The 26,791-nt window shown below is 45.5% G+C and overlaps 1 protein-coding gene across 1 annotated transcript in view; it reads left to right on the top strand.

The window, feature by feature from the left end:
- LOC109873630 (AP-3 complex subunit beta-1) overlaps positions 1-25,046 on the top strand; it is a 60,161-nt gene extending 35,115 nt beyond the window's left edge. Inside the window, exons 23-27 of the mRNA XM_031808904.1 lie at positions 4,000-4,228; positions 7,793-7,877; positions 8,230-8,327; positions 9,223-9,361; positions 24,140-25,046. Coding sequence (XP_031664764.1) covers positions 4,000-4,228; positions 7,793-7,877; positions 8,230-8,327; positions 9,223-9,361; positions 24,140-24,293 — 705 coding nt within the window. The 3' untranslated portion in view covers positions 24,294-25,046. The remainder of the gene's footprint in view (positions 1-3,999; positions 4,229-7,792; positions 7,878-8,229; positions 8,328-9,222; positions 9,362-24,139) is intronic.
- The last annotated feature ends 1,745 nt before the right edge of the window (positions 25,047-26,791 follow it).

Below are 26,791 nucleotides of genomic sequence, written 5' to 3'. Positions count from 1 at the left end.
CTCCCCTCTCTGACCTCCTCCGGTGTGGGCGCGATGGGTTAAGGTCTAATTATGAATCAGCAGTGGGCCGGGAAAGGCTGGAATATAGCAGCCCTGCCCTCCACACACCCCTACCTGCCACTCTCTCTAACACACACACACACACACTGGATATAAAGAGGTTGAAATGCCCTGTAGGAAATAGTGCAATAAGCAACTGGTTGGTTTTGATGGGATGTGGCTGGGTGAGTGTGTCCGTTGTCTGTCTGTCTCTGAATCAAGTCCCTGATGCAAAGGCTTCAATTGAACTGGTGTACTGTGCCGTAACTATCCATGCTGGTTTGAAAGTAACCAGGTGAGCCACTTAAAACAAAATCCCATTCGGTGAGGATTTACCCCAGATGCGCTAACCTCTCTCGATGTCCTTTGGGATAACTAACTCTTGTTGGTTTAATATTGTTGTAGGTGACTGTAGTGACATCTAGTTGACTCCTAGTCAAGGTCTTCTGATAGGCTGACTCAATGAATTGTCCTGACTGGGGGGGGGGGGGGGGGCGCAATTACAATCAGACGCACGTCCCGTACACCCCTTTCTCTCGGTCTCTCTCCGTCGCACAATCTCACAACGTGATGAAATCCTCTTTCGGAAGTAACAAGCCGCCAGTGTCACAAAAGCAGAAATGGATTTTCAATACGTCCTCATACATCTCCTAACACGTCCAATTGAAAGAGTGCATCTGATGCGTCCACGTGCTCGCCAGACGCCCGGTTACGGTTAGCCCCTTTTTGAGTTTGTCAGCGGGATTTTCAGGTCATTTACCAGAGAGGATACTGGGAGGGAGTGAGTGCGTCGTCCCTGTGTGTGTGTGTGTGTGTGTATCCGGGCTCTGAAGGTGACTGGCGTGTGTGTATCATCCATCACAGTAGCATCCTTTAAGTTGAGACCTAATAAAGCCTCTCAATCAAGTTCCTCGCCCCATTGTCAGCTTCCCTCAAGTCCAGGAGAGCCAAAAAGAGCGACACTGTGTATGTGTGTGTGGAGTCAAGGTTACATCCCTAGCCTGCTGTTATTTACACTTTGGGTCCGGGGGATGCCTCCGGTGGCGGGAGACAAGGGGGTGGGGGGGGTTGTGTGCGTTAAGCCGTCACTGTCCATTGTGTGAAATTGGTGATGATAAGCACTTTAAAGCCCTGTCCTATCCTGCATCCCTCCCTCTTCTCGGGTTGTGTTAGACAGGACCTTGAGCGCGGGTTGGAGGCAAGGATGTGCTTGTCAGGAAGGTAAATCTGCTTTGTGACGGGGTGACAGACGTTACGGCCAGCTTTATCGACAGCGACTGCTCTGACACGGACAAAAGTGGCTCGATAAATTCCCCTCGTTGGCGTGACGGGCGAGTGTGAGGAGGGCGCCGCGCCGGCAAATGTTTGTTTGACCCCCCCCCCCCTCCCTGTCTGTGTCCAGGATGTCTGAGGGTACGCAACACAGAAATGTCAAGGCTGACTGTTACCAGAGGTTTGAGAACCTCTTCTGTGTCGTCGTATGAAGATTACCACCTCTACTACTGTGTTTAAAAAATTAGAATAATAAAAAAATTGTGTGTTTAAATTTGATTTAACAAGGCAAGTCGGTTAAGAACAAATTCTTCGAAATTTACAGTGACTGCCTACCCGGGGAACAGTAAGTTAACTGCCTTGTTCAGGGGCAGAACGACAGATTTCTACCTTGTCAGCTCTGGGATTCGATCTAGCAACCTTTCAGTTACTGGCCCAACGCTCCAACCACTAGAGGCTGTATTAAGACCCTTTGACTGTGATTAGCCTGTTTCTGTTTACTAAAGTAAGCAGTGTCATTGAACTCTGAGTCAGTTAGGGACCCGGGACGGTAACGCCCCAGAGACGGCACTTTTGACTTCCAGTTGTTCAGCACCCGGTAGCATTTCAAACCTGATTCTCCACACTCACACGCCATGACAGTCCTGAGAATGTTTCACATCTCTTCTCTCCTTTCGTCTGATCCGCCCACCTCCTATCTCCTGTCAAACAACGCGTTTCTGACACCTCTCAAAACTGGGTTTGTGTGTGTATTCACATTTCAGAACTGAGTTATATTCGCCCCCTCGTTTCACACGTTTGTTTTTCTTGGGCCCGTTTTATCTTGCTTGTTGACACTTTTGACGGTTGCGTTGTGAGATTTCTCACACCTTTCTATTGTTCCCCCCCCCTCTCAAGCACTCTCCATCCCTTCCCCTCACTTCCTCGCTCTCCTTTTCCCCCCTCACTTCCTCGCTCTCCTTTTCCCCCCTCGCTTCCTCGCTCTCCTTTTCCCCCCTCGCTTCCTCGCTCTCCTTTTCCCCCCTCGCTTCCTCGCTCTCCTTTTCCCCCCTCGCTTCCTCGCTCTCCTTTTCCCCCCTCGCTTCCTCGCTCTCCTTTTCCCCCCTCGCTTCCTCGCTCGCTCTCAGCTTGTCGAGGTAAAGGCGTGGCACCAGCAGCCGCAGGTGTAACGGTGGGATTTGGGCGTTTACTCGTGTTAGTGTTCTGTCACTTTACTCAATCATTAACGCCGTTGATATCCGTGTGTCTGTCTGACAGAGGCGGGGAGGCTCATGTTAATTTGCTGGAGTTATGGGCATTCTATAGCCTAGTTAGTGTATATATAGCCACAATAGTCCAGATATTTAGTTTCGACAGCCACGCCATCTTTGTCGCAACGTTGGTTGTAAAATGATTGCATCTGAGCTCCGAATGTGCGACTCTCTTTTTTTTTTTTCAAGTGTTCTACTCCGCTAGCCAACACCTCGCCGAAACAGGTGTGCGTTTGTTTCGCGTCCTGATAGTTTGACAGTTGTTTCTACTGCATGGCTGGGCTGAGTGTCAACACGGCAGCCTTTTACTGCTCATGAGGATTGAGCCACAAAGCAGCAGAGTTTTACTCCCCTATTCGCACGTGGATGCGACATGAGTGGTTACACATCAATGTTACGAAATGCTACTTTTCAACCCTCCATTGGAAAGTAACCATTGTTGATGGCGATATTGCAATGCAGGGTCGTTTTGTGTCTACGCAAAGTGTTACGAAACCACCGAGCCGACTCTTCGTCTGTGACGCAGATGATTTGTACTGCAACACGTCGGCCTAGGTGCACGTCCACGTACAATGCTAATGTAGGGTTGGTCCTCTTGAGTCGAGAGGAGGCCGTCGCCACTGTCAAATGGCCGAGTCGAGCCGGTTTATGCACCGGGAAAAAGAATGAAAGGAACAGAGTAAGAGCGGGACCATGCTAATGCAGGGAGTGGGAAAATACAGAACAAGCAATACACTCCAAAGGACCAGGAAAACCACTCCACTTAAACCCAAGAATGTCTCTCTAAAGTGTCTTGTCCTCCTGGTGTTTTGTCCTGCCTTTCTGTGCTATGGTAATTCCATTTTCTGCCGGTGAAAAGGTAAAAGCTCTGTTTAATGGAGAGTTGAATGGCAGGCCTCTACTGTTCCCATTCATTAAGCCTGAGCAGTCCATCAGCCTGCCATCAGGCCCACTCACTACTAGTCTGCCTGATTGGGGAATAATACCAGTAATAATGCAGTGGGTTTATATGGGGCTTTTCTAGAACAGTGGAATGGGCCCTTTTCAGGGGAGAAAGGTTGTGTTTTAATGAACAGAGCTAGGCTTAAGTTGTCAACAAACGCTCAGTTCTTTTGCGGTCGAAACAAAATCGAAGAGCATAACCACTGAATTGTAGATGGTGAATACATATTGAGTGCTGGGCCTACGCTATCGACCAGCAAATGAAAAGAGTAAATAAGTATTTGTATGTGTACCTTTTTACAAAGACCATGTCGGTCAGTTATCAACCAACCTTTTTTTAAGATCATACCTTCTTCCTAGTGCCTGTCCTCTTGTCTGTGGTCCCGGTGAGCGGTTACACGGTTTTGTCTCAAAGCAAGTGCCTGTCTCGCTCTCTCTGTATTCTCTCTGTATCCTCACCCCCTGCCCTCTTTCCTGTGCCGCCGCCCTCCTCCAGGTGAGCGGCCCGGCGTTTGTCCCCGAGAAGCGCCATGACCTGCTGCACCGTATGACAGGTAAAGGTCTGTCAGCCCAGTACCAGTTCCCCAGACAGCCCTGTCTCTACCAGCCCACCATGGTCTCAGTCCAGATCAGCCTGACCAACACCACAGACCACCCTCTGGAACAGATCCACATCGGAGACAGGGGCCCCACAGGACTCGACATGCACTGCTTCAATACTGTAGGTGGGTTAGATGACACTATACACTGCTTCAATACTGTAGGTGGGTTAGATAACACTATACACTGCTTCAATACTGTAGGTGGGTTAGATAACACTATACACTGCTTCAATACTGTAGGTGGGTTAGATAACACTATACACTGCTTCAATACTGTAGGTGGGTTAGATAACAACAACATACACTGCTTAGATAACATAATAGAGTGCATTCAGAAAGTATTCAGACCCCTTGACTTGGCCTCCTGGGCCACTCAAGGATATTCAGAGACTTGTCCCGAAGCCACTCCTGCGTTGTCTTGGCTGTGTGTTTAGGGCTGTTGTCCTGTTGGAAGGTGAACCTTCCCCCAAGTCTGAGGTCCTGAGAGCTCTGGAGCAGGTTTTCATCAAGGATCTCTCTGTACTTTGATCTGTTCATCTTTCCCTCGATCCTGACCAGTCTCCCAGTCCCTCCTTTACCGTACGGATGGTGCCAGGTTTCTTCCAGAAGTGAAGCTTGGCATTCAGGATAAAGAGTTCAATCTTGGTTTCATCAGAGCAGAGAATCTTGTTTCTCGTGGTGCCTTTTGGCAAACTCCAAGTGGGCTGTCATGTGCCTTTTACTGAGGAGTGGCTTCCGTCTGGCCACTCTACGATAAAGGCCTGATTGGTAGAGTGCTGCAGAGATGGGAGAACTTTCCAGAAGGACCTCCATCTCCACAGAAGAACTCTAGAGCTCTGTCAGTGACCATCGGGTTCTTGGTTACCTCCCTGACCAAGACCCTTCTCCACAGATTGCTCAGTTTGGCAGGGCGGCCAGCTCTAGGAAGAGTCTTGGTGGTTCCAAACTTCTTCCATTTAAGAATGACGGAGGCCACTGTGTTCTTGTGCACCTTCAATGTTGGATAAATGTTTTGGTAATTCACTGCTTCTATACTATAGGTTAGATCCTTTTTGTCATGTAGTGTATGTGGATACCTGCTCGTCGAACATATTCCAAAATCAATGGCATTAATATGGAGTTGGTCCCCCCCTTTGCCGCTATAACAGCCTCCACTCTTCTGGGAAGACTTTCCACTAGATCTTGGAACGTTGCTGTGGGGACTTGCTTCCATTCAGCCACGAGCATTAGTGAGGTCGGGAACTGATGTTGGGCGATTAAGCCTGCCTCACAGTCGGAGTACCGATTCACCCCAAATGTGTTTGAGGTCAGCGCTCAGTGTAGGTCTCTGTGTATGGACACAGCGCTCAGTGTATGGATCTCTCTTTGTGCACGGGAGCATTGTCATGCTGAAACCGGGAAAGGCCTTCCCAAAACAGTTGCCACAAGGTTGGCAGCACAGAATTGTCTAAAGTCATTGTATGCTGTAGCGTTAAGATTTCCCGTCAATGGAACTAAGGGGCCTAGCCCGAACCATGAAAAACAGCCTCAAACCATTTTTCATCGTCAACCAAACTGAAGTTGGAACCGTGCATTCTTGAAGGTGGTGTTCTTCTGGCATCCGCCAAACCCAGATTCGAAATGACGGTGAGCTTTACACCACTCCAGCCGATGCTTGGCATTGTGCCTGGTGATCTTATGCTTGTGTGTGGCTGCTCGGCCATGGAAACCCATTTCATGAAGCACCCGACGAACAGTTCTTGTGCTGACTTTGCTTCCAGAGGCAGTTTGGAACTCTGTAGTGAGTGTTGCAACCGAGGACAGACTATATTTTTTACGCGCTTCAGCACTTCCCGTTCTGTGAACTTGTGTGGCCTACCACTGAGCCATTGTCGCTCCTAGAGGTTTCCACTTCACAATAACAGTGCTTACAGTTGACCGGGGGCAGCTCTAGCAGGGCAGAAATTTGACAAACTGTCTTGTTGGAATAGTGCCGTATTATGACGGTGCAACATTGAAAGTCACTGAGCTCTTCAGTGAGGTCATTCTACTGCCAATGTTTGTCTATGGTGATTGCATGTCTGTGCGCTCAATTTTATACACCTGTCAGCAGCAACGGGTGTGGCTGAAATAGACAAATCCACTCATTTGAAGGGGTGTCTATACAGTTTTGTCTATATAGTGTGTCTTCATTCATAACACACACACACACACATCCCTCTGAGCCCAGACATTAAAGAAAAACAAAAGAAAGGGGGGGGCCAAGATGAAAAGGTGTGCGCTCAAGCGCGTTAAAAGCATCAATTGGCTGTGGATTGATTGGGCATTGAAGGAACTCCGGCAGCCAAACACTGGGTAATTGGGATCGATTGAGTTTAGAGTGTGGGTGTGCGTGAGAGTGGAGTTGCTTTTCATATTGAGCAGGAGAAAGTGAATGCAGACAGAATACCTTACTTTACCCCACAGTGTATTTAACCTCATAAAGACATGTTACAGACGAGCGCTTGGCTATTCCTACAGCAGCATAGCCCACAATGTGTTACAATAGATCTGTCTCTTCTATATGTCAGCATCTACTGGAGTAAAGTCCACGTTTCTCTTAACTCAAATGGAGAGGGAGAGAGTGAGACAAATGGGAAGATGGTGATGGAGGGATAGAAAGAAGCTTAGAGAAGAGTGGAGAGAAAGAGAGTGTATGATGGCTCTGGTGTCCAGGGTCCTCTCCTCTGTGTGACAGAGTTCCGCTCTGCAGAGACGCAGAGAAACACTTGGTTGCTCAGGAGACCGTGGAGGATCCTTCTCTCTCCTCTTGGCCTATGACTCCCTCTTTCTCTCACCCCTCGGTCTCTCAGATCTCTCTCTGCTTCGTCCCCCCTCCCCTCGGTCTCTCAGATCTCTCTCTGCTTCGTCCCCCCCCACCTCGGTCTCTCAGATCTCTCTCTGCTTCGTCCCCCCCCCACCTCGGTCTCTCAGATCTCTCTCTGCTTCGTCTCGCCCCCCCCCTCGGTCTCTCAGATCTCTCTCTGCTTCGTCCCCCCTCCCCTCGGTCTCTCAGATCTCTCTCTGCTTCGTCCCCCCCCACCTCGGTCTCTCAGATCTCTCTCTGCTTCGTCCCCCCCCACCTCGGTCTCTCAGATCTCTCTCTGCTTCGTCTCGCCCCCCCCCTCGGTCTCTCAGATCTCTCTCTGCTTCGTCCCCCCTCCCCTCGGTCTCTCAGATCTCTCTCTGCTTCGTCCCCCCTCCCCTCGGTCTCTCAGATCTCTCTCTGCTTCGTCTCCCCCCCCCCCCCCCCCCCCCCCCGGGGCTCTCAGATCTCTCTCTGCTTCGTCTCCCCCCCTCCCCTCAGTCTCTCAGATCTCTCACCCCCAATCTCTCTTCCTCCTTTATATATATATTTCCATCTCCCCCCTCTTTCACTATTTCTCGCTCTCCTCTTTAGACCCTGACATTCTCTTTGACAACCCTGTTGTTTTGGAAATATGCTACTCCTTCATTTTTTGTGTTCTGTCTTTCGTCTCGTTGTGGAGGATGAGATTGAAGGATGGATTTGTCACACGTGGTGGCCTTGCTTTGTGAAGTAGAAAACACAAGTGGCGTCTGCATGCCTGTCTGTTCCACTCTAATGACCTTTCCCTCTCTTCGTCCTCTGCCCTTGTCACTCACTCCTCTCTTTTTTATCCTCCTCTCCTTGCTTCTATCCGTTCTCAGAGTGTCTGCTGCCAGAGGCCTCGGTGACTGTGTCTTTGGGCGTCGACTTCAACGACTCAACACAAGCAGCAAACTTCCAGCTGTGGTAAGATACTCTGGCGTCGAGTCGTTTTTAGACAGTGAGGCTGAAACAGCTATAGCCTCTTCTTCCTCTTTCCTCTCCTGCTTTTCTTCCAGCTGTAGAAGGAACCTCTCCTCATTTTCTTATCTCTTCTCTTATCCATGTCTCTGCTCGCTGATCAATAGGTTGATCAGAGAACCTGTTTGGGACCGAGCAAATCAATCTTTCCTAAAATGCCAATCGCCCAGTGTGTTTTGCATGACAATCACAACAGAGATGGAGAAAACACGCACGCAGCTGTACACACACACACACACACACACACCACTAATTTCAACGAGGGGCTTGTTGGTCTGTCGTCCTGTTTGTCCATCAGTACGAAGGAGGACCAGTTCAGTGTGTCCATCCAGCCTGCCGTAGGAGAACTCTTCCTACCCGCCACCATGACCGAACAGGACTTCCGCAAGGAGCAAGGTAAGTTATCATACGCTGTTAAATATCCGAATCATTATCTTACACAATCAGACAGAACATTAGCTGCATTATCGTCACCGTGACCAATCACGGGTGTTTAGGATTACTCACTGTGAAAGATGTGTGCCTTAGTCCAAGCAGCAACATGTGTAGTGTGTAGGTAATGGCTTTGTAAGTGGGGCCAATAATGACTGGACTGCTTTCTATGGAGGCTTTCTATCAATTGAATCAATAAGAAACATTCAACTTTGATTCGCCTCCCAAGAGTGGTTGAATATCTTTTACACACACATACACACACACACACCTCACTCTCCTGTGAATATAAGAGGCATTGAGAGAATGCAGCACTCTTAAGTGCCTGCTAAATGCCTTCCTCGTCTTGTTAATTCATTAACGAATCTTCATTCACTATAGTCCTATTCATAGCAATCAGAGGGAAGAGGATAGGAGACCGAACGGCTAGAATTAACCCGCCCTTTGCTTTTTAAAGATGATTATTTCAACCAAACCACTTTACTTCTCTTCAGGTGGTCTTTAGAAACAGATTTGTTGTTATTTCGACCTGAATGGGGTATTTTCCCTTGGCTAACTTGTGCCCCCACCACCCCACTCACTCTAAACTCCATCCCTCCCTCCCCCAGTCCTCATTAAATGCTCTTTCTGGAGTGTTGGGAGCACTTGTGTTGTCCAAAAGTGCACTTTCTTTCTTCGTCTCCTTCACAGGCAAGCTCTTCAGAACTTGGTTCATTTCCTGTCTTTTGTCACAATCAGACTGGCTGTGTGTTGTGAACAGTTAGTTAGTGAGGATTCTTCTTGCGCGCACCTGCAGTGCAACCTCCTCGATGTGATGCGAGTGCATCATTTCACTTGTTTCTGTTTCTCACCCAATCAGGGAAACTGCTGGGCATGAACGAGAGCTCGGCAACCATCACCATGGCAGCAGAGAACACGACCCGCCAACCAATCAGCAGACAGGTGGCAACCGTGGCCAACCTGGGAGTGGTTCCATCCGGTCAAGACAACATCCACAGGTGAGATGTGTGTGTGTGCGTGTGAAGGCTAGGCTTGTTGTGTAATTGGTGTACACATGGTGTGCTAATGAGCTTCCTCCGTCACGCACACCCACACACCTGACGGATAATTACCCCTCCCTCTGGCTCTTTCACTTCCTCTCTGTCCCTCTTCCTGTCTCTCCTTTTATCTTTCCCGCTGTCTCCCACTCTGTCCCTCTTTCACTTTATCTTTACCTCCCTGTCTGTCTCTCTATCCTGGACGTCCGTCTCTCTCCCTCCTTTCCTTTGTCTCCCCCGTCTCTTTCTGTTTGAGCGAGAGGATGAGTAACAGGGAGGGGAATGCGGGAGAGGATAAATAAGAGCGCGCGAGAGAGGAAGAAAAAGAAGAGAAGGGGATGGAAAAATAGAGTGGGGTAGAAAAGGTGAGGGAGAGTGGGAGGGAGATGATAGGAGACACAAAGCACAAGGTTACAGGGAGCTGGGAGGAGAGGAGAATCAGTGGAAATCAATGTTAGCCGGTGGGAGAGGCCTGCCTCCAATAACCCCATACTTCATTTAGAATAACCAATAGGACAAATGACTCTGGACTATCAATCTCTGTCTCCTGGCTGGCTGACGACTGGTGAGGAGGCTGCACTCTCCTCACCGTCCCTTAATGATGACAAGCTCTCTTCTGGTCTCACAATGATGACCTGGGCCTGTATCCACAAAGGGTCTCAAAAGTTCCTCAAAAGAACAGGAATTCCTGTTCACCTGTTTTTTTTAAAGACAAAAAATCCCAGAGTTGGTTTCAGGAGGTTCAGACCAACGGTTCAGACCAACGGTTCAGACCAACGGTTCAGACCAACGGTTCAGACCAACGGTTCAGACCAACGGTTCAGACCAACGGTTCAGACCAACCAACTGAGCCAGGAGTCAAATCACCTCCTAAAAGTATCTCAGCTGGTCATCACGACAGTTTGAGGTATCGCAATGGAAAGGTGACAACCAAAGATACAAGGAGCATCTATATGCTTCTTCCTCTGATCGAAATAGAGTCTATGGTGCTAATTGACATTGTTGCAAATGATGGGGAATAACCAATCCCGATGAGGCATCGCCAGCTTGATTGTGAATGTACATCCAAATGTTGCGATGGTAAACCGTTTTATATCATTTTCACCTGACACGATCACTTTGCCAACTCTTAATTCTGGGTTAATATGTTGGCATGCATAACCTTTAAAAATGTTGGTGTGGCTGGCTTTCGGGTTAAGCGAGCAGTGTCTCAAGAAGCAGTGCGGCTTGGCAGGGTTGTGTTTCGGAGGACGCACGGCTCTCGACCTTCGCCTCTCTCGAGTCCCATCACTGCAACTCCAGTATGGACAAGACTGTAACTACCACTTGGATATCATGAAAAAGGAGTAAAAAAAAAGTTTAAAAAACAGCAATACCTTATTTACTTAAGTATTCAGACCCTTTGCTATGAGACTTGAAATTGAGCTCAGGTGTTTCCATTTATCATCGATGTTTCTACAACTTGGAGTCCATCTGTGTTATATAAAATTTATTGGACTTGATTTGGAAAGGCACACACCTGTCTATAGAAAGGTCCCACAGTTGACGGTGCATGTCAGAGCAAAAACCAAGCCATGAGGTCGAAGGAATTGTCTGGAGAGCTCCGAGAGACATTATTAGGGAAGGGTACCAAAACATTTTTGCAGCATTGAATTTGCCCAAGAACACAGTGGCCTCCAAGTTTGGAACCACCATAACTCTTCCTAGAGCTGGCCGCCCGGCTAAACTGAGCAAGCTGGGAGACTAGTCGGGATTGAGGGAAAGCTGACCGGAGCAAAGTACAGAGAGAACCTTGATGAAAAGTCTCAATGTCCTTGAGTGGCCAATCCAGAGCCCAGACTTGAACCCGATAATGACCATCATTATGTTTGGAGGAAAAAGAGGGAGGCTTGCAACCCGAAGAACACCATCCCAACCGTGAAGCACGGGGGTGGCAGCATCATGTTGTGGGGGTGCTTTGCTGCAGGAGGAACTGGTGCACTTCACAAAATAGATGGCATCATGAGGGAGGAAAATGATGTGGATATATTGAAGCAACTTCTCAAGACATCAGTCAGGAAGTTAAAGCTTGGTCACAAATGGGTCTTCCAAATGGACAATGACCCCAAGCATACTTCCAAAGTTGTGGAAAAGGGCTTTAAGGACAACAAAGTCAATGTATTGGAGTGGCCATCACAAAGCCCTGATCTCAATCCTATAGAACATTTGTGAGCAGAACTGAAAAAGCGTGTACGAGCAAGGAGGCTTACAAACCTGACTCAGTTACACCAGCTCTGTCAGGAGGAATGGGCTAAGATTCACCCGGCTTATTGTGGGAAGCTTGTAGAAGGCTATACACGTTTGACACAATTTAAAGGCAGTGCTACCAAATACTAATTGAGTGTGTAAACTTCTGACCCACTGGGAATGTGATAGAATGATTTACTTCAGCTTTTATTTATCTCTACTATTATTCTACCATTTCATTTTCTTAAAATAAAGTGGTAATCCTAACTGACCTAAAACAGGGATTTTTTACTACGATTAAATGTCATGGATTGTGAAAAAGTGAGTTTAAATGTATTTGGCTAAGGTGTATGTAAACTTCCGACTTCACCTGTATATAGGGCAGCTGCTTCTAATGTGCTAGTGATGGCTGTTTAACAGTCTGAGGGCCTTGAGAGAGCTGTTTTTCAGTCTCTCGGTCCCAGCTTTGATGCACCTGCACTGACATCGTCTTCTGGCTCTTAGTGGGGTGAACAGGCAGTGGCTCGGGTGGTTGTTGTCCTTGATGATCTTTTTGGCATTCCTGTGACATCGGGTGCTGTCGGTATCCTGGAGGGCAGATAGTTTGCCCCCGGTGATGCGTTGGGCAGTCCGCACCACCCTCTGGAGAGCCCTGCGGCTTCGGGCAGTGCAGTTGCCGTACCAGGCAGTGATACAGCTCGACGGGAGGCTCTCAATTGTGCATCTGTAAGATTGAGGGTTTTAGGTGCCAAGACAAATATATTCAGCCTTCTTCACCACACTGTCTGTGTGGGTGGATCATTTTAGTTTGTCAGTGATGTGTACTAGAGGTCGACCGATTAATTGGAATGGCAGAACGACAAATTTTCACCTTGTTAGCTCGGGGGATCCAATCTTGCAACCTTACAGTTAACTGTTACGCGAATGCAGTAAGCCACGGTAAGTTGCTAGCTAGCATTAAACGTATCTTATAAAAAAACAATCAATCACTCATAATCACTCATTTTAACCACACATGGTTGATGATATTACTTGTTTATCTAGCGTTGCATATAATCGATGCAACGCTGGGGGATGATTTAACAAAAGCACATTTGCGGAAAAAAGCTGTACCTAACCATAAACACCGCCTTTCTTAAAATCAATACACAGAAGTATATATTTTTAAACCTGCATATTTAGCTAAAAGAAATCCAGGTTAGTAGGCAATATTAACCAGGTGAAAGTGTCATTTCTCTTGCGTTCATTGCTCGCAGAGTCAGGGTATATGCAACAGTTTGGGCCGCCTGGCTCATTGCGAACTAATTTGCCAGAATTTTATGTAATTATGACATAACATTGAAGGTTGTACAATGTAACAGGAATATTTAGACTTAGGGATGCCACCCGTTAGATAAAATACCAAACGGTTCCGTATTTCACTGAAATAATAAACGTTTTGTTTTTGAGATGATAGTTTCCAGATTCGACCATATTAATGACCTAAGGCTCGTATTTCTGCGTGTTATTATGTTATAATTAAGTCTATGATTTGATAGAGCAGTCTGACTGAGCGATGGTAGGCTGCAGCAGGCTCGTAAGCATTAATTCAAACAGCACTTTCGTGCATTTTGTCAGCAGCTCTTCGCAAGCACAGCGCTGTTTATGACTTCAAGCCTATCAGCCTAATGGCTTGTGTAACTGATGTGAAATGGCTAGCTAGTTAGCGGGGGTGCGCGCTAATAGCGTTTCAAATGTCACTCATTCTGAGACTTGGAGTAGTTATTCCACTTGCTCTGCAAGGGCCGCGGCTTTTGTGGAGCGATGGGTAACGCTGGTTCGAGTGTGGCTGTTGTCGATGTGTTCCTGGTTCGAGCCCAGGTAGGGGCGAGGAGAGGGACGGAAGCTAGACTGTTACACTGGCAATACTATAGTGCCTATAAGAACATCCAATAGTAAAAGGTATATGAAATACAAATGGTATAGCGAGAAATAGTCCTATAAATACTATATCAACTACAACCTAAAACCTTGGAATATTGAAGTCTCATGTTAAAAGGAACCACCAACTTTCATATGTTCATGTTCTGAGCAAGGAACTCAAACGTTAGCTTTTTTTACATGGCACATATTGCACTTTTACTTCTCCAACTGTTTGTTTTTGCATTATTTAAACCAAATTGAACATGTTTCATTATTTATTTGAGGCTAAATAGATTTTATTGATGTATTATATTAAGTTAAAATAAGTGTTCATTCAGTATTGTTGTAATTGTCATTATTCAAAAATTGGCCTTTTTTTAAAAATCGTTATCTGCTTTCTTTGGTCCTCCAATAATCAGTATTGGCGTTGAAAAATCGTAATCGATCGACCTCTAATGTGTACGCCGAGGAACTTGAAGCTCTATCGCCAAGTCTCTGTTGTGCAGCACAAGTTACACTTGTATGCAAGTCACTACTAAATATTTGCCATCAGATATCTTCTGGTTTTCTGCCAGAAGTCAAAGAGCTCTGTTTTGGTTGTCATTTTTTCCCCTGTGCTTCCAGCTAGAGGTTGTTGTTTTTCTCCTCTGTTCTCTGTGTACACATGTTGCCCTTCTTTCAGAAAAGAATGCATCACTACTTTGTTCATTTGCAGAATTTCTCTCATTCACTTTTTCTTGTAAATGCCCACACTCACCGGACATTTTATTTGGTAGCTACCAGCTATGCTTGTATAACTTTATGAGCTTTTCAAATTCTTTAGCTAACAGCATCTGTGATTTTGCTATTCGTTTGTGCTGATTTGGATAGCATTCTGTTAGTCCTAATGGGATTTTCTAGCGTTTCTAGCGCCCCCTTGTGTGCTATGCCGGTAATACCATAAATTCCTGTATGAGAGGAGGATGGAATGACAATATGAAAATCTGGATACCACCAAAGCCTACCGAAGAGCCTCCCCTTCTGTGTCTGCAGAGCTGAAGGGGTCAGGTATATACTGTAAGGTTAGATGGAGCCATCTACGGTTTCCTTCAGATCTGAAAATCCCAAATGGAAGGTTGTATCTCATAGGTGGGGTTATGTCGATGCTGCACAACTACTAGTGCTCACAGACCCACAGACTAATGCTTACAAACACACATAGTAGGAATGAGAGGGATCGATATCAGTGGATACACACGCTGAGAGCTCATTGTGGAGGTCACTTTGCATTAATATTACTATGATGGAGGTGACCTCCACTCTGACCCTCTCTCCTCACCACCTCTCCCCAGGGACAGGCCTCTCTGGCCTGGGCACCAGCACATCCATGCCTGGGGGTCAATGTTTAGAAATAATGATCTGAAAATGGTATCATGTGATACCATTTTATATTATTTTGTGGTGCTTTACTGCATATCTCAGGTTCTTTGGTGTGTTGAGACACCACACACACACACACACACACACACACACACACACACACACACACACACCACACACCACACACCACACACCCACACACACATCTACCTCAGACATGTAGTCCTGTTAATCACCAGCAGGGTGCAGCCCTGTTGTAACCGAGGAAACCCTAACCACCACTTCAACACAGCCCAATTGATTGCTGGAAAGGAGGCTGGCAATAAATCAAGCAGAAAAGCACATGTAGAAAAAGCTGTTCTTGTTTGTGTCTAAACAGGAGGAATAGAATAAATCTGCTCTATTTTTCACTCAGTTTGAAAGCAAATTTGATTGTATTTGTTTTGCTTTGGTTGGTTAGAGACCTTCATTTTGAAAACCTTTGGAAGCTCTGTTTTCGCTTTGCTTCAATATAATCGATTCATATATCCTGTTTTTTTTTTCCTTTCCATTTGGTGATGACTGATATACGAAGTTAAATACAAATAAACGTTTTGTCCTATTAAATGAAATGAATGAGGATGTTCAATATGTTATTCCATTATTTAAATAATCATAACTGTCATCGCTATTTGATAATACCAACCATTTGCAGTTGAAAGAACTTTCCTGGCGTCATGATATTAGTTTTATTATAGTATAGCTGTGAGCTGCAACGAACAGGGTTCACAGGATGACAAAGGGGAAAACAAATGTCATTTGGATAACAAAGCAGGCACGATCATGTAGGAACTATAGTCCTTAAAGTGCAACCAGTGGAAGCATTACCGTGTTTCTCTCTCAATACCACAAGGAGGATGGCAGTTAAGTTTGGTCTGTAGGTCTGATGATGCAGGTAATCGTTCTTAAAGTGTTGCGATTATATACCAAATCTGGGGTAAATTTGACTAATGGTTTAGGTTAAGATTTGTGAAATCTTTTCTGTATTGGTATACAGTGCATTCGGAAAATATTCAGACCCCTTACCCTTTTCCAAATTGTTACTTTACAGCCTTATTCTAAAATTGATTAAATCATTTTTGCGAATGTATAAAAATACTGAAATCCCTTATTTACATCAGTATTCAGACCCTTTGCTATGAGACTCTACATTTACATCAGTATTCAGACCCTTTGCTATGAGACTCTACATTTACATCAGTATTCAGACCCTTTGCTATGAGACTCTACATTTACATCAGTATTCAGACCCTTTGCTATGAGACTCTACATTTACATCAGTATTCAGACCCTTTGCTATGAGACTCTACATTTACGTCAGTATTCAGACCCTTTGCTATGAGACTCGACATTTACATCAGTATTCAGACCCTTTGCTATGAGACTCTACATTTACATCAGTATTCAGACCCTTTGCTATGAGACTCTACATTTACATCAGTATTCAGACCCTTTGCTATGAGACTCTACATTTACATCAGTATTCAGACCCTTTGCTATGAGACTCTACATTTACGTCAGTATTCAGCCCCTTTGCTATGAGACTCTACATTTACATCAGTATTCAGACCCTTTGCTATGAGACTCTACATTTACATCAGTATTCAGACCCTTTGCTATGAGACTCTACATTTACATCAGTATTCAGCCCCTTTGCTATGAGACTCTACATTTACATCAGTATTCAGACCCTTTGCTATGAGACTCTACATTTACATCAGTATTCAGACCCTTTGCTATGAGACTCTACATTTACATCAGTATTCAGACCCTTTGCTATGAGACTCTACATTTACATCAGTATTCAGACCCTTTGCTATGAGACTCTACATTTACATCAGTATTCAGACCCTTTGCTATGAGACTCTACATTTACATCAGTATTCAGACCCTTTGCTATGAGACTCTACATTTACATCAGTATTCAGCCCCTTTGCTATGAGACTCTACATTTACATCAGTATTCAGACCCTTTGCTATGAGACTCTACATTTACGTCAGTATTCAGACCCTTTGCTATGAGACTCTACATTTACATCAGTATTCAGACCCTTTGCTATGAGACTCTACATTTACATCAGTATTCAGCCCCTTTGCTATGAGACTCTACATTTACATCAGTATTCAGACCCTTTGCTATGAGACTCTACATTTACATCAGTATTCAGACCCTTTGCTATGAGACTTTACATTTACATCAGTATTCAGACCCTTTGCTATGAGACTCTACATTTACATCAGTATTCAGACCCTTTGCTATGAGACTCTACATTTACATCAGTATTCAGCCCCTTTGCTATGAGACTCTACATTTACATCAGTATTCAGACCCTTTGCTATGAGACTCTACATTTACATCAGTATTCAGACCCTTTGCTATGAGACTCTACATTTACATCAGTATTCAGCCCCTTTGCTATGAGACTCTACATTTACATCAGTATTCAGACCCTTTGCTATGAGACTCTACATTTACGTCAGTATTCAGACCCTTTGCTATGAGACTCTACATTTACATCAGTATTCAGACCCTTTGCTATGAGACTTGAAATTGAGCTCAGGTGCATCCTGTTTCCACTGATCATCTTTGATGTTTCTACAACTTGATTGGAGTCCAACTGTGGTAAATTCAATTGATTGGACATGATTTGGAAAGGCGCACACCTGTCTATAGAAAGGTCCCACAGTTGTCTTAGCAAAAACCAAGCCATGAGGTCGAAGGAATTGTCTGTAGAGCTCCGGGACAGGATTGTGTCGGCACGGATCTGGGGAAGGGTACTAAAACATTTCTGCAGCATTGAAGGTCCCCAAGAACATAGAGGCCTCCATTCTTAATTGGAAGAGGTTTGGAACCACCATGACTCTTCCTAGAGCTAGAACCAGCTGCTGCCCAGACAAACAGAGAAATCGTTGAAGGGCCTTGGTCAGTGACCAAGAACCCGATGGTCATTCTGACAGAGCTCCATAGTTCCTCTGTGGAGATGGGAGAACCTTCGAGAAGGACAACCATCTCTGGAGCACTCCACCAATCAGGCCTTTATGGTAGTGGCCACTCCTCAGTAAAAGGCACATGACGGCCCGCTTGGAGTTTGTCAAAAGGCACCTACGGACTCAGACCATGCGAAACAACAAGATTTTCTGGTCTGAAGAAACCAAGATTGAACATGTATATATTTATTTATTTTTACATTTGCAAAAATGTCTAAACCTGTTTTTGCATTGTCATTATGAGGAATTGGGTGTAGATTGATTGGGTGGGGACTATTGATTGGGTGGTGCTTCTACACCTGCATTGCTTGCTGTTTGGGGTTTTAGGCTGGGTTTCTGTACAGCACTTTGAGATATCAGCTGATGTACGAAGGGCTATATAAATACATTTGATTTGATTTAATCCATTATAGAATAAGGCTGTAATACGTTTGAATACTTTCCAAAGCCACTGTGTTGCGGTCATCTTTGAATTATGGAACTTTAATCAAATAAACTCATTCGAGATTCATTTAAATCTACATACCATATATGTTTTCAATATGATTTTGTGGTTTTAGAATTCTTCTTTTAACACCTTGACTCCTTGTGCATTTGAGTGTGTCCGTCATGTAGTCACCTGTGTGACGTGAATTTGGTTTAGGAATTGTATTGATTGTGATGTGCAAATTGAAATACACAACAATTGTATACACCCTTTAGTTAAGGCAATTGGGATTCTCCAGAATTTCTCAAGGCAATTTGTCCAGAGGTGAGACACATTATGGTTCATTTCTTATAGGGTGTGATAGTTATACCACTGGTGCCAATCTAAGGTTGTGGAGACTTTAATATTCGCACAGCTTCTAAAGACGTACCAAATTTCATGTCCGTTGGTTCAGTTCTTATAGCCCTGGTCTGGTGTAGCGTGGCCGTTTTTTAAATGCGGCAACTAATGATTCTCAAGTTCGTTTTAGAGGCTAATTCATTGAGTCTATATGCGAAATCTAGAGGTACAGGCCATATTTGAATGCCGCATGAAAAAATAAATATATATATCTAACCCATTAAGGGATACTATGGGATTTTGGCAATGAGGATGGATACTGTTTTTTGTGTATGCGTGCAGTTTGAAGGAAGTTGGTAACTAGCGCAATTGCTAACTAGTGTTAGCGCAATGACTGAAAGTCTATGGGTACACTATATAGACAAAAGTATGTGGACACCCCTTCAAATTAGTGGATTCGTTTATTTCAATCACACCCGTTGCTGACAGGTGTATACAATTTAGCATACAGCCATACGATCTCCGTAGACAATTGGTAATAGAATGGCACAACTGAAGAGCTCAGTGACTTTCAACATGGAACCATTATAGGATGCGACCTTTCCAACAAGTCAGTTTGTCACATTTCTGCCCTGCTAGAGCTGCGCTGGTCAACTGTAAGTGCTGTTATTGTGAAATGGAAACGTCTAGGAGCAACAACTGCTCAGCTGCGAAGTGGTAGGCCAGACAAGCACCCAGAACGGGACCGCGTAGCTCGTTAAAAATCGTCTGTCCTCAGTTGCAACACTCACTACCAAGTTCCAAACTGCCTCTGGAAGCAAAATCGGCACAAGATCTGTTTGTCGGGAGCTTCATGAAATGGGTTTCCATGGCCAAGCAGCCGTACACAAGCTGAAGATCACAAGGCGTAATGCCAAGTGTCTGGGGCTGTTTTTCATGGTTCGGGCCCTTTAGTTCCAGTGAAGGGGAAACTTAACGCTACAGCATAACAACGACATTCTAAACGATTCTGTGCTTCCAACTTTGTGGCAACAGTTTGGGGAAGGCCATTCCTGTTTCAGCATGACAATGCCCCCGTGCACAATGAGGTCCAAACAGTGTGAAAGAACTTGACAGGCCTGCAAAGAGCCCTGACCTCAACCCCATCAAACACCTTTGGGATGAATTGGAATGCTGACTGCGAGCCAGGCCTAATCTTCCTACATCAGTGCCCAACCTCACTAATGCTCTTGTGGCTGAATGGAAGCAAGTCCCCTCAGCAATTTTCCAATAGCTAGTGGAAAGTCTTCCCAGAAGAGTGGATGCTATTATAGTGACAAAGGGGTGACCAACTTCATATTTACTCTGGCTATGGAACCCTGACCTGTTCATCGGACATGCTACCTTGTCCCTGACCTGCGGTTTTTGACTCCCTTTCTTTTGCACCTCCTGTCTTGACCACTGAATGACCCTGCTGGTCTCTATGAACGTTTAAACATCTTCAAGAACAATCTGGCCTTAATGGTCATGTGCTATCTCCACCCCTAGGAGCCTGGTTCCTCTCTAGGTTTCTACCCAGGTTCCTGCCTTTCTAAGGAGTTTTTCTTAGCCATTGTTCTTCTACATCTGCATTGTTTGGGGTTTCTGTATAGAACTTTGGCATCTGCTGATGTTAAAAGGGTTTTTATAAATACATTTGATTTGAATGCCCAAAGATTTTGTAATGATGTTCAACAAGCAGGTGTCCCCATACCTTTGGTCATGTAGTGTATCTGCTAGCATGTCTACGGGCATCTGCAGGCTAGCAGATACCCGTAGACGTCGTCATTGCGCTAATGCTAGTTAGCATCGGCTCGCAAAACCGCCTCGGACTTCCTTTTTATACTAGACACGGAGAGCTAAAGATCCACAAGATCATCTGACTCTGGGGAAGTAGATAACGGGCCTCACTGCCAAAATCCCGAAGTCTCCCTTTTAAAGACTAATGAAATGAGTCTCTAAATCCAAAATCTGGAGCGAATCTGATGTTCATGAGGAGAAGATGATTTTGAGCATTACAGATGCAGAGAATGAGTCTCTTAATAGTTGTCTTATGTCAATACCAAATTCGTTGTGGTTCATTATTGTGATGATAAGTTTCAAGTTGATAGGCCACTGTGGAGTGGATTAATTAACTGGACGTGGAAAATTATGTTTTTATTGGTCAGTAATTTGGCCATCTTGACCAATCCCTTAACTTTTCTCAAACTAAGACAATTTTGCTGTCATTTTGGACCTATGGTTCATGAGAATATGGATTTTTGTATATTTAAGCACATTTTTGCATATGGCTAATCTGCATCTGCTGGTATTGTGGGACCATCTTTGAATGCATTGTGATGAGTCAAAATGCCACGTTTGGAGTGAATCTGACTTCGTCTATGAGTAGAATGTTTTTAGGAATATTTTAAGCATTAACATTACATAGTCTAAACAGTGAATTGTTCAGTTACCTTCATGGTGGTTTTAAGGTATCATTGCCAAACGTATGGTTCATCTTAATAATGTATTGATGACCGTAAGTTTCAAGTTGATAGAACATTGTTTAGGGGATTTACAAAGGAGTTCAATGGAAATGTGAAATCGGATTTCCTGGTTGATCAATAATCAATACCTTAGCTTATCTTGAAGTTAAGAGACATACCACGGGCCTACATACCAAATTTGTGTTATTTGGATTTACGGTTCATGAGACGTTTTTCCAAATGTTTTCAAAAATGTCCAAGATGGAGGAAAATCGATCCTGGAAGACCTTATGGGTCCTTGAGGCAAGTTCGTTCAGCATGAGGAAAGACGCCAACATACAAAGTTTTAAGTCGAGGTCAAACGATGTGACGGATAGGAGGGTTTAAGTGAGGCTTGTTATCTGTCCTTGTGAAGTTGAATATATCCACAAAATGCAAAGCGCTTTGAGCACCTGGAAAATCTCTATATAAATCCAACCAGGCATAATTGTGAACCATCTCAGAGCCAGTTGGTTGTGGTGGGTGGCAGACTGAACGTTGTTCTTCCGGACCCAGCCTAAGGTTGAATGTAAAGGTGAAGCCCACTTAGTGTTTGCATGGTGGAGGAGAATGGAGGGAGGGATGGAGGTGCAGGGGAGGCAGATGGTAACAGGGTGAGGCTCTTTCCACTGAGGAGAAACACAGATAATTGGAGAGTGATGCTTAGCGGCAGCCTGGCGATCGATGCCAATCTCCCCTCTAAGTCCAGGGGTTATGATTTTCTTTTCATACGCAGCAATTAATCCAGTGTTTAGCCCCACACACGCCTGCCTGAAGAGAGCACGGGCATACCAATGACCTGGTTTAGACCATCACCCCCGCTGATCGCTCTCTCTGTGGTTGTGTGTGTGTGTGTAAGTAAAGAGTTGGGTCACGTCTGGTTTGTAAATGGATGCTCCTCGGGTCTCCACTGTGTGTGCCCCGTTATGATTTTTCTCCTCTAGTCGTGTGTGTGTGTGTGTGTGTGTGTGTGTGTGTGTGTGTGTGAGAAATCAGAACCAGGCAGCATCCTGCCCTGAGGCCTTCAGCACAGAACTAATGGATCAAGTAATTGTCCGCCACTACCAAACTGACCTGTACAGAGAGAACACACACACACACACACACACACACACACACACACACACACACACACACACAAACCAAACTCTCTTACAAGTACACACCATCCAGTGACAAATCCAACAGTCTTCCCTGGGCTGCAGTGTTCCTACCAGTGTCTCCAGAGAGAGGGAGCGAGAGCAGCCTCAAAGAGCAGCCTCGGGGCAGTGTTAGTGTTAACGATAGATTTATATCCTAAACCCATTAACAAAGCCACAGGGACCACACACACACACCTCAGGCTGCTGGCATGGAAAGAGGCTAAAGCACAGTACACATTGGCTAGGTAGGACTTTTTAAAAACACTAGTTTGTGCAATTACATGTGATGTCCTGTGATAAATAACAAAGTTGGCAAAGTTACATATTGAGGCCTATACAACTGCTGAACTTACATCACACATTTTGGCTAATACTTCATATTTAACAATAAGAGAAAAGGGAAGAGTGGATGGAGGGCAAGATGGGTGAGGGAGAGAGGGGTGAGGGATTAGTGGTGTTTTCAGTGGAGTGTGTATCCTGTTGAAGTGGCTAATATTTTAATTAAGTCTGAGAGGACTGTGAGAGCTGCCTGATAAACTCCCTCTCTTCTGTTGATGGTAATTTAGCCGCTCCCCAGAGGCACAGCCAGACACACTACTGTGTGCGTGTGTGCGTGCCACAGTGTGTGTTAATTGGTGGTCGTGCCGTTTATCTGTACCCGGAGACGGTGACAGCTGGTGACCCCTGGTCCTGCCTACAGGCTCCGCTCCAGCTCGATCTGCTGTGAGGGGCTCCTCTCTTTTCTGCGCTTTACTGGGGTATTATCAGACCTGAAGGAGGGTCTTTGTGGGCTGGTTGTCAGTCCTAAGAACGGTTATTTGTGAGGCCTAACCAGGGGCACGCAGGGGGTCTTTGTCCCAGGGATGTAGTGCTAAACGGAGGCAGATGGCTGGGTGGTGTCAGCCTGTCAGCCACGTGGGGCTCCAGAGGACCAGAGGGAACAGGAGAGAGGGGGCTCAGCCCAGGCCTGTCACCCTAAATAGGGTCTGGGTCACCCCGGGTCAGGGCCCCTGCTTGGCTCTTGTTAGCACCCTCAATGGGCACCATGTGCACCCTATTTTGGTCCCCTGTCTGCGGGGCTGGTGTCCTAGGAAACTGGGCTGCTGAGAATTCTCCCAGGGGAAAGGAGGGGTGGGGGCTGTTCCTCAGGGGCCCACACTCTGGTCTCAGATTCCCCACACTCTCACTGGGGGAAAAAAGGGGTGAATGTGTTTGATTGACAGAATGGTGTGTCTCCTCCCTAATGGCTTTTTAGTTAGCTGGATAATAGACTCTCTCTCTCTCCTGTCTCTCTCTCTCCTGTCTCTCTCTCTCTCTCTTCTCCCACTCACTCACACACCTTACTAATGCTGTGTAATTGCAGGATTTGTCATGTTTTGGAATGTTTCTTAGTTGAGGATTTATGACGGGCTCGGTGTGCGTAGGCAGCTGGCACCCACATTGATGTTAAATTTCATGCAGTTTAGTTATAGGTCAGCTATTCAGCCTTTACTTTGGTCCCTGAACTTGGAGTACTAGCCCCAGATTAGACTAAATGTGTGTTCAGTAATTCTCTCTTTCTTGTATCCAGTCAGTCATGTTACCCTGTATCTACTCATCCCTGTAACCATTTCTCGTGTACTTTAGTCTGTCCTGTTACCCTGTCTTCTACTGTATATCTGGTCCGTCATGTTTCCTGTTCTGTAACCCTCTCTCATATATCTATTTGGTCGTGCTACCCTGTAACCCTTTATCCAGTCAGTCCTGGAATCCAGTCCGTGTTGTAACCCAGTCTCCGATCTCCTGTTCCCTGTAGGTTTGCTGGTAAGACGGCCAGTAGTGGAGCTGTGGTGCTGGTGACAGTGGAGCTGAGGGAGTCGTCTGCAGCTCTGATCACCATCAACACAGAGAAGAGTGTCATGGGCCCCATGCTGCTCCGAGACCTGAAACGTGCCCTGGCCCGGGCCTAGAGCGCCCCCTAGCCCCAGTCCTCCAACACACAGAGAAAAACACCGCTGCCATGATGATATCTCCATCTCATTCATCCAAAAACACACATGCACAATGTCTTTCTCTCTCCCGATCTCTCATTTTCTTCCTCTCTCACATTCTGTCACACACACACCCACTTACATGCAGGCAAGGAGATCTCAGAACGGCTCCAGAATTTTTTTTTCTATTATTGCTTAGAGAAAAGCACTCCTAGATTCCTTATAGCCTTATTTAAATACTGTTATTGGAATTTGAAACCTCCTGAAGCGTTTCAAGAGCCAAAAGCCAAGACGAAAGAACTACCATGATGCTATATAGTGTATGACATTGATATAAACAAGATAGTGCTTTTCTTTTTAGCTGAAGGTAGCCTAGCGGTAGCCTAGCGGTTAGAGCGTTTGGCTACTAACCAAAAGTCCGCTGGTTGTCATACCCCAAGCCAACAAGGTGAAAAATATTTGATGTGCCCTTAACCCTGATTTGCTCCTAGGGCGCCGTACTACTATGGCTGACCCTGTAAAACAACACATTTCACCCCACCTATCTGGTGTGACAATATTTTTTTAATCCCACTGTTACTGTGCCTCATCCATTCCAAACCCGACTGTTGTTTCCAACGGAGCAACGCCTGTGAAGTGCCTTTATCAATGAAGAAAGATGTGTTCATCAATCATTGAGGTCTGTATCACTATTGGTGAAAAGAACTGAGTTAATTAAAATGGTTAAGTGAACGAACAGTGTTTTGTCTCTTGATTCTTGATGGCGGTGCTTTGGGTTGGTGTGTAGAGTTGTGGTGCTGTGTGTGTGTGTGTTGGGTTGCGTGTGCTTTGGGTTGGTGTGTAGAGTTGTGGTGCTGTGTGTGTGTGTTGGGTTGCGTGTGCTTTGGGTTGGTGTGTAGAGTTGTGGTGCTGTGTGTGTGTGTGTGTGTGTGTGTTGGGTTGCGTGTGCTTTGGGTTGGTGTGTAGAGTTGTGGTGCTGCGTGTGTGTGTGTTGGGTTGCGTGTGCTTTGGGTTGGTGTGTAAAGTTGTGGTGCAGTGTGTTCGTGTGTAGGGTTACTTTATAGAGTGTGTGTTGGGTTGCGGTGCTTTGGAGTGCAGTGTTACTGGCTGTGTCTTGGGGTTGTGCAGTGGTTTGTGGGTTGGATTAGGGTGCAGTGTTACTGGCTGTGTCTTGGGGTTGTGCAGTGGTTTGTGGGTTGGATTAGGGTGCAGTGTTACTGGCTATGTCTTGGGGTTGTGCAGTGGTTTGTGGGTTGGATTAGGGTGCTGTGTTTTGGGATTGTGCACTGGTTTGTGGGTTGGATTAGGATGCAGTGTTACTGGCTGTGTTTTGGGATTGTGCAGCGGTTTGTGGGTTGGATTAGGGTGCTGTGTTTTGGGATTGTGCAGCGGTTTGTGGGTTGGATTAGGATGCAGTGTTACTGGCTGTGTTTTGGGATTGTACAGCGGTTTGTCTGTGGGTTGGATTAGGATGCAGTGTTACTGGCTGTGTTTTGGGATTGTGCAGCGGTTTGTCTGTGGGTTGGATTAGGATGCAGTGTTACTGTGTAGTGGCTTTGTGTGCGTGTCAAATAAAATTGTATTTGTCACATGTATTGTGGTGCTGTGTGTGTGTGTGTGTGTGTGTGTGTGTTGGGTTGCGTGTGCTTTGGATTGGTGTGTAGAGTTGTGATTCAGTGTGTGTGTGTGTAGGGTTACTTTATAGAGTGTGTGTTGGGTTGCAGTGCTTTGGGTTGGTGTGTAGAGTTGTGGTGCAGTGTGTTCGTGTGTAGGGTTACTTTATAGAGTGTGTGTTGGGTTGCGGTGCTTTGGAGTGCAGTGTTACTGGCTGTGTCTTGGGGTTGTGCAGTGGTTTGTGGGTTGGATTAGGATGCAGTGTTACTGGCTGTGTTTTGGGATTGTGCAGCGGTTTGTCTGTGGGTTGGATTAGGATGCAGTGTTACTGGCTGTGTTTTGGGATTGTGCAGTGGTTTGTGGGTTGGATTAGGGTGCTGTGTTTTGGGATTGTGCAGTGGTTTGTGGGTTGGATTAGGGTGCAGTGTTACTGGCTGTGTTTTGGGATTGTGCAGTGGTTTGTGGGTTGGATTAGGGTGCTGTGTTTTGGGATTGTGCAGTGGGTTGGATTAGGGTGCTGTGTTTTGGGATTGTGCAGTGGTTTGTGGGTTGGATTAGGATGCAGTGTTACTGTGTAGTGGCTTTGTGTGCGGTGTCAAATAAAATTGTATTTGTCACATGCACCGACTACAACTTTACAGTGAAATGCTTACTTACTAGCCCTTTCCCAACAATGCAGAGTTAAAAAGCAAAATTTGCTAAATATATATATTTTTTTTAAAGAAATAGTAACACAATAAAATAACAATAACGAGACTATATACAAGTACCGGTACCGAGCCAATGTGCAGTAGTACCAGGTAGTCACGAGGCTATATACAGTGGGGCAAAAAAGTATTTAGTCAGCCACCAATTGTGCAAGT

Source organism: Oncorhynchus kisutch, linkage group LG29 (assembly GCF_002021735.2).
Source record: "Oncorhynchus kisutch isolate 150728-3 linkage group LG29, Okis_V2, whole genome shotgun sequence".
In the NCBI taxonomy this organism is placed as follows: domain Eukaryota; kingdom Metazoa; phylum Chordata; class Actinopteri; order Salmoniformes; family Salmonidae; genus Oncorhynchus; species Oncorhynchus kisutch.
This window is presented reverse-complemented; position numbering and strand designations above follow the sequence as displayed.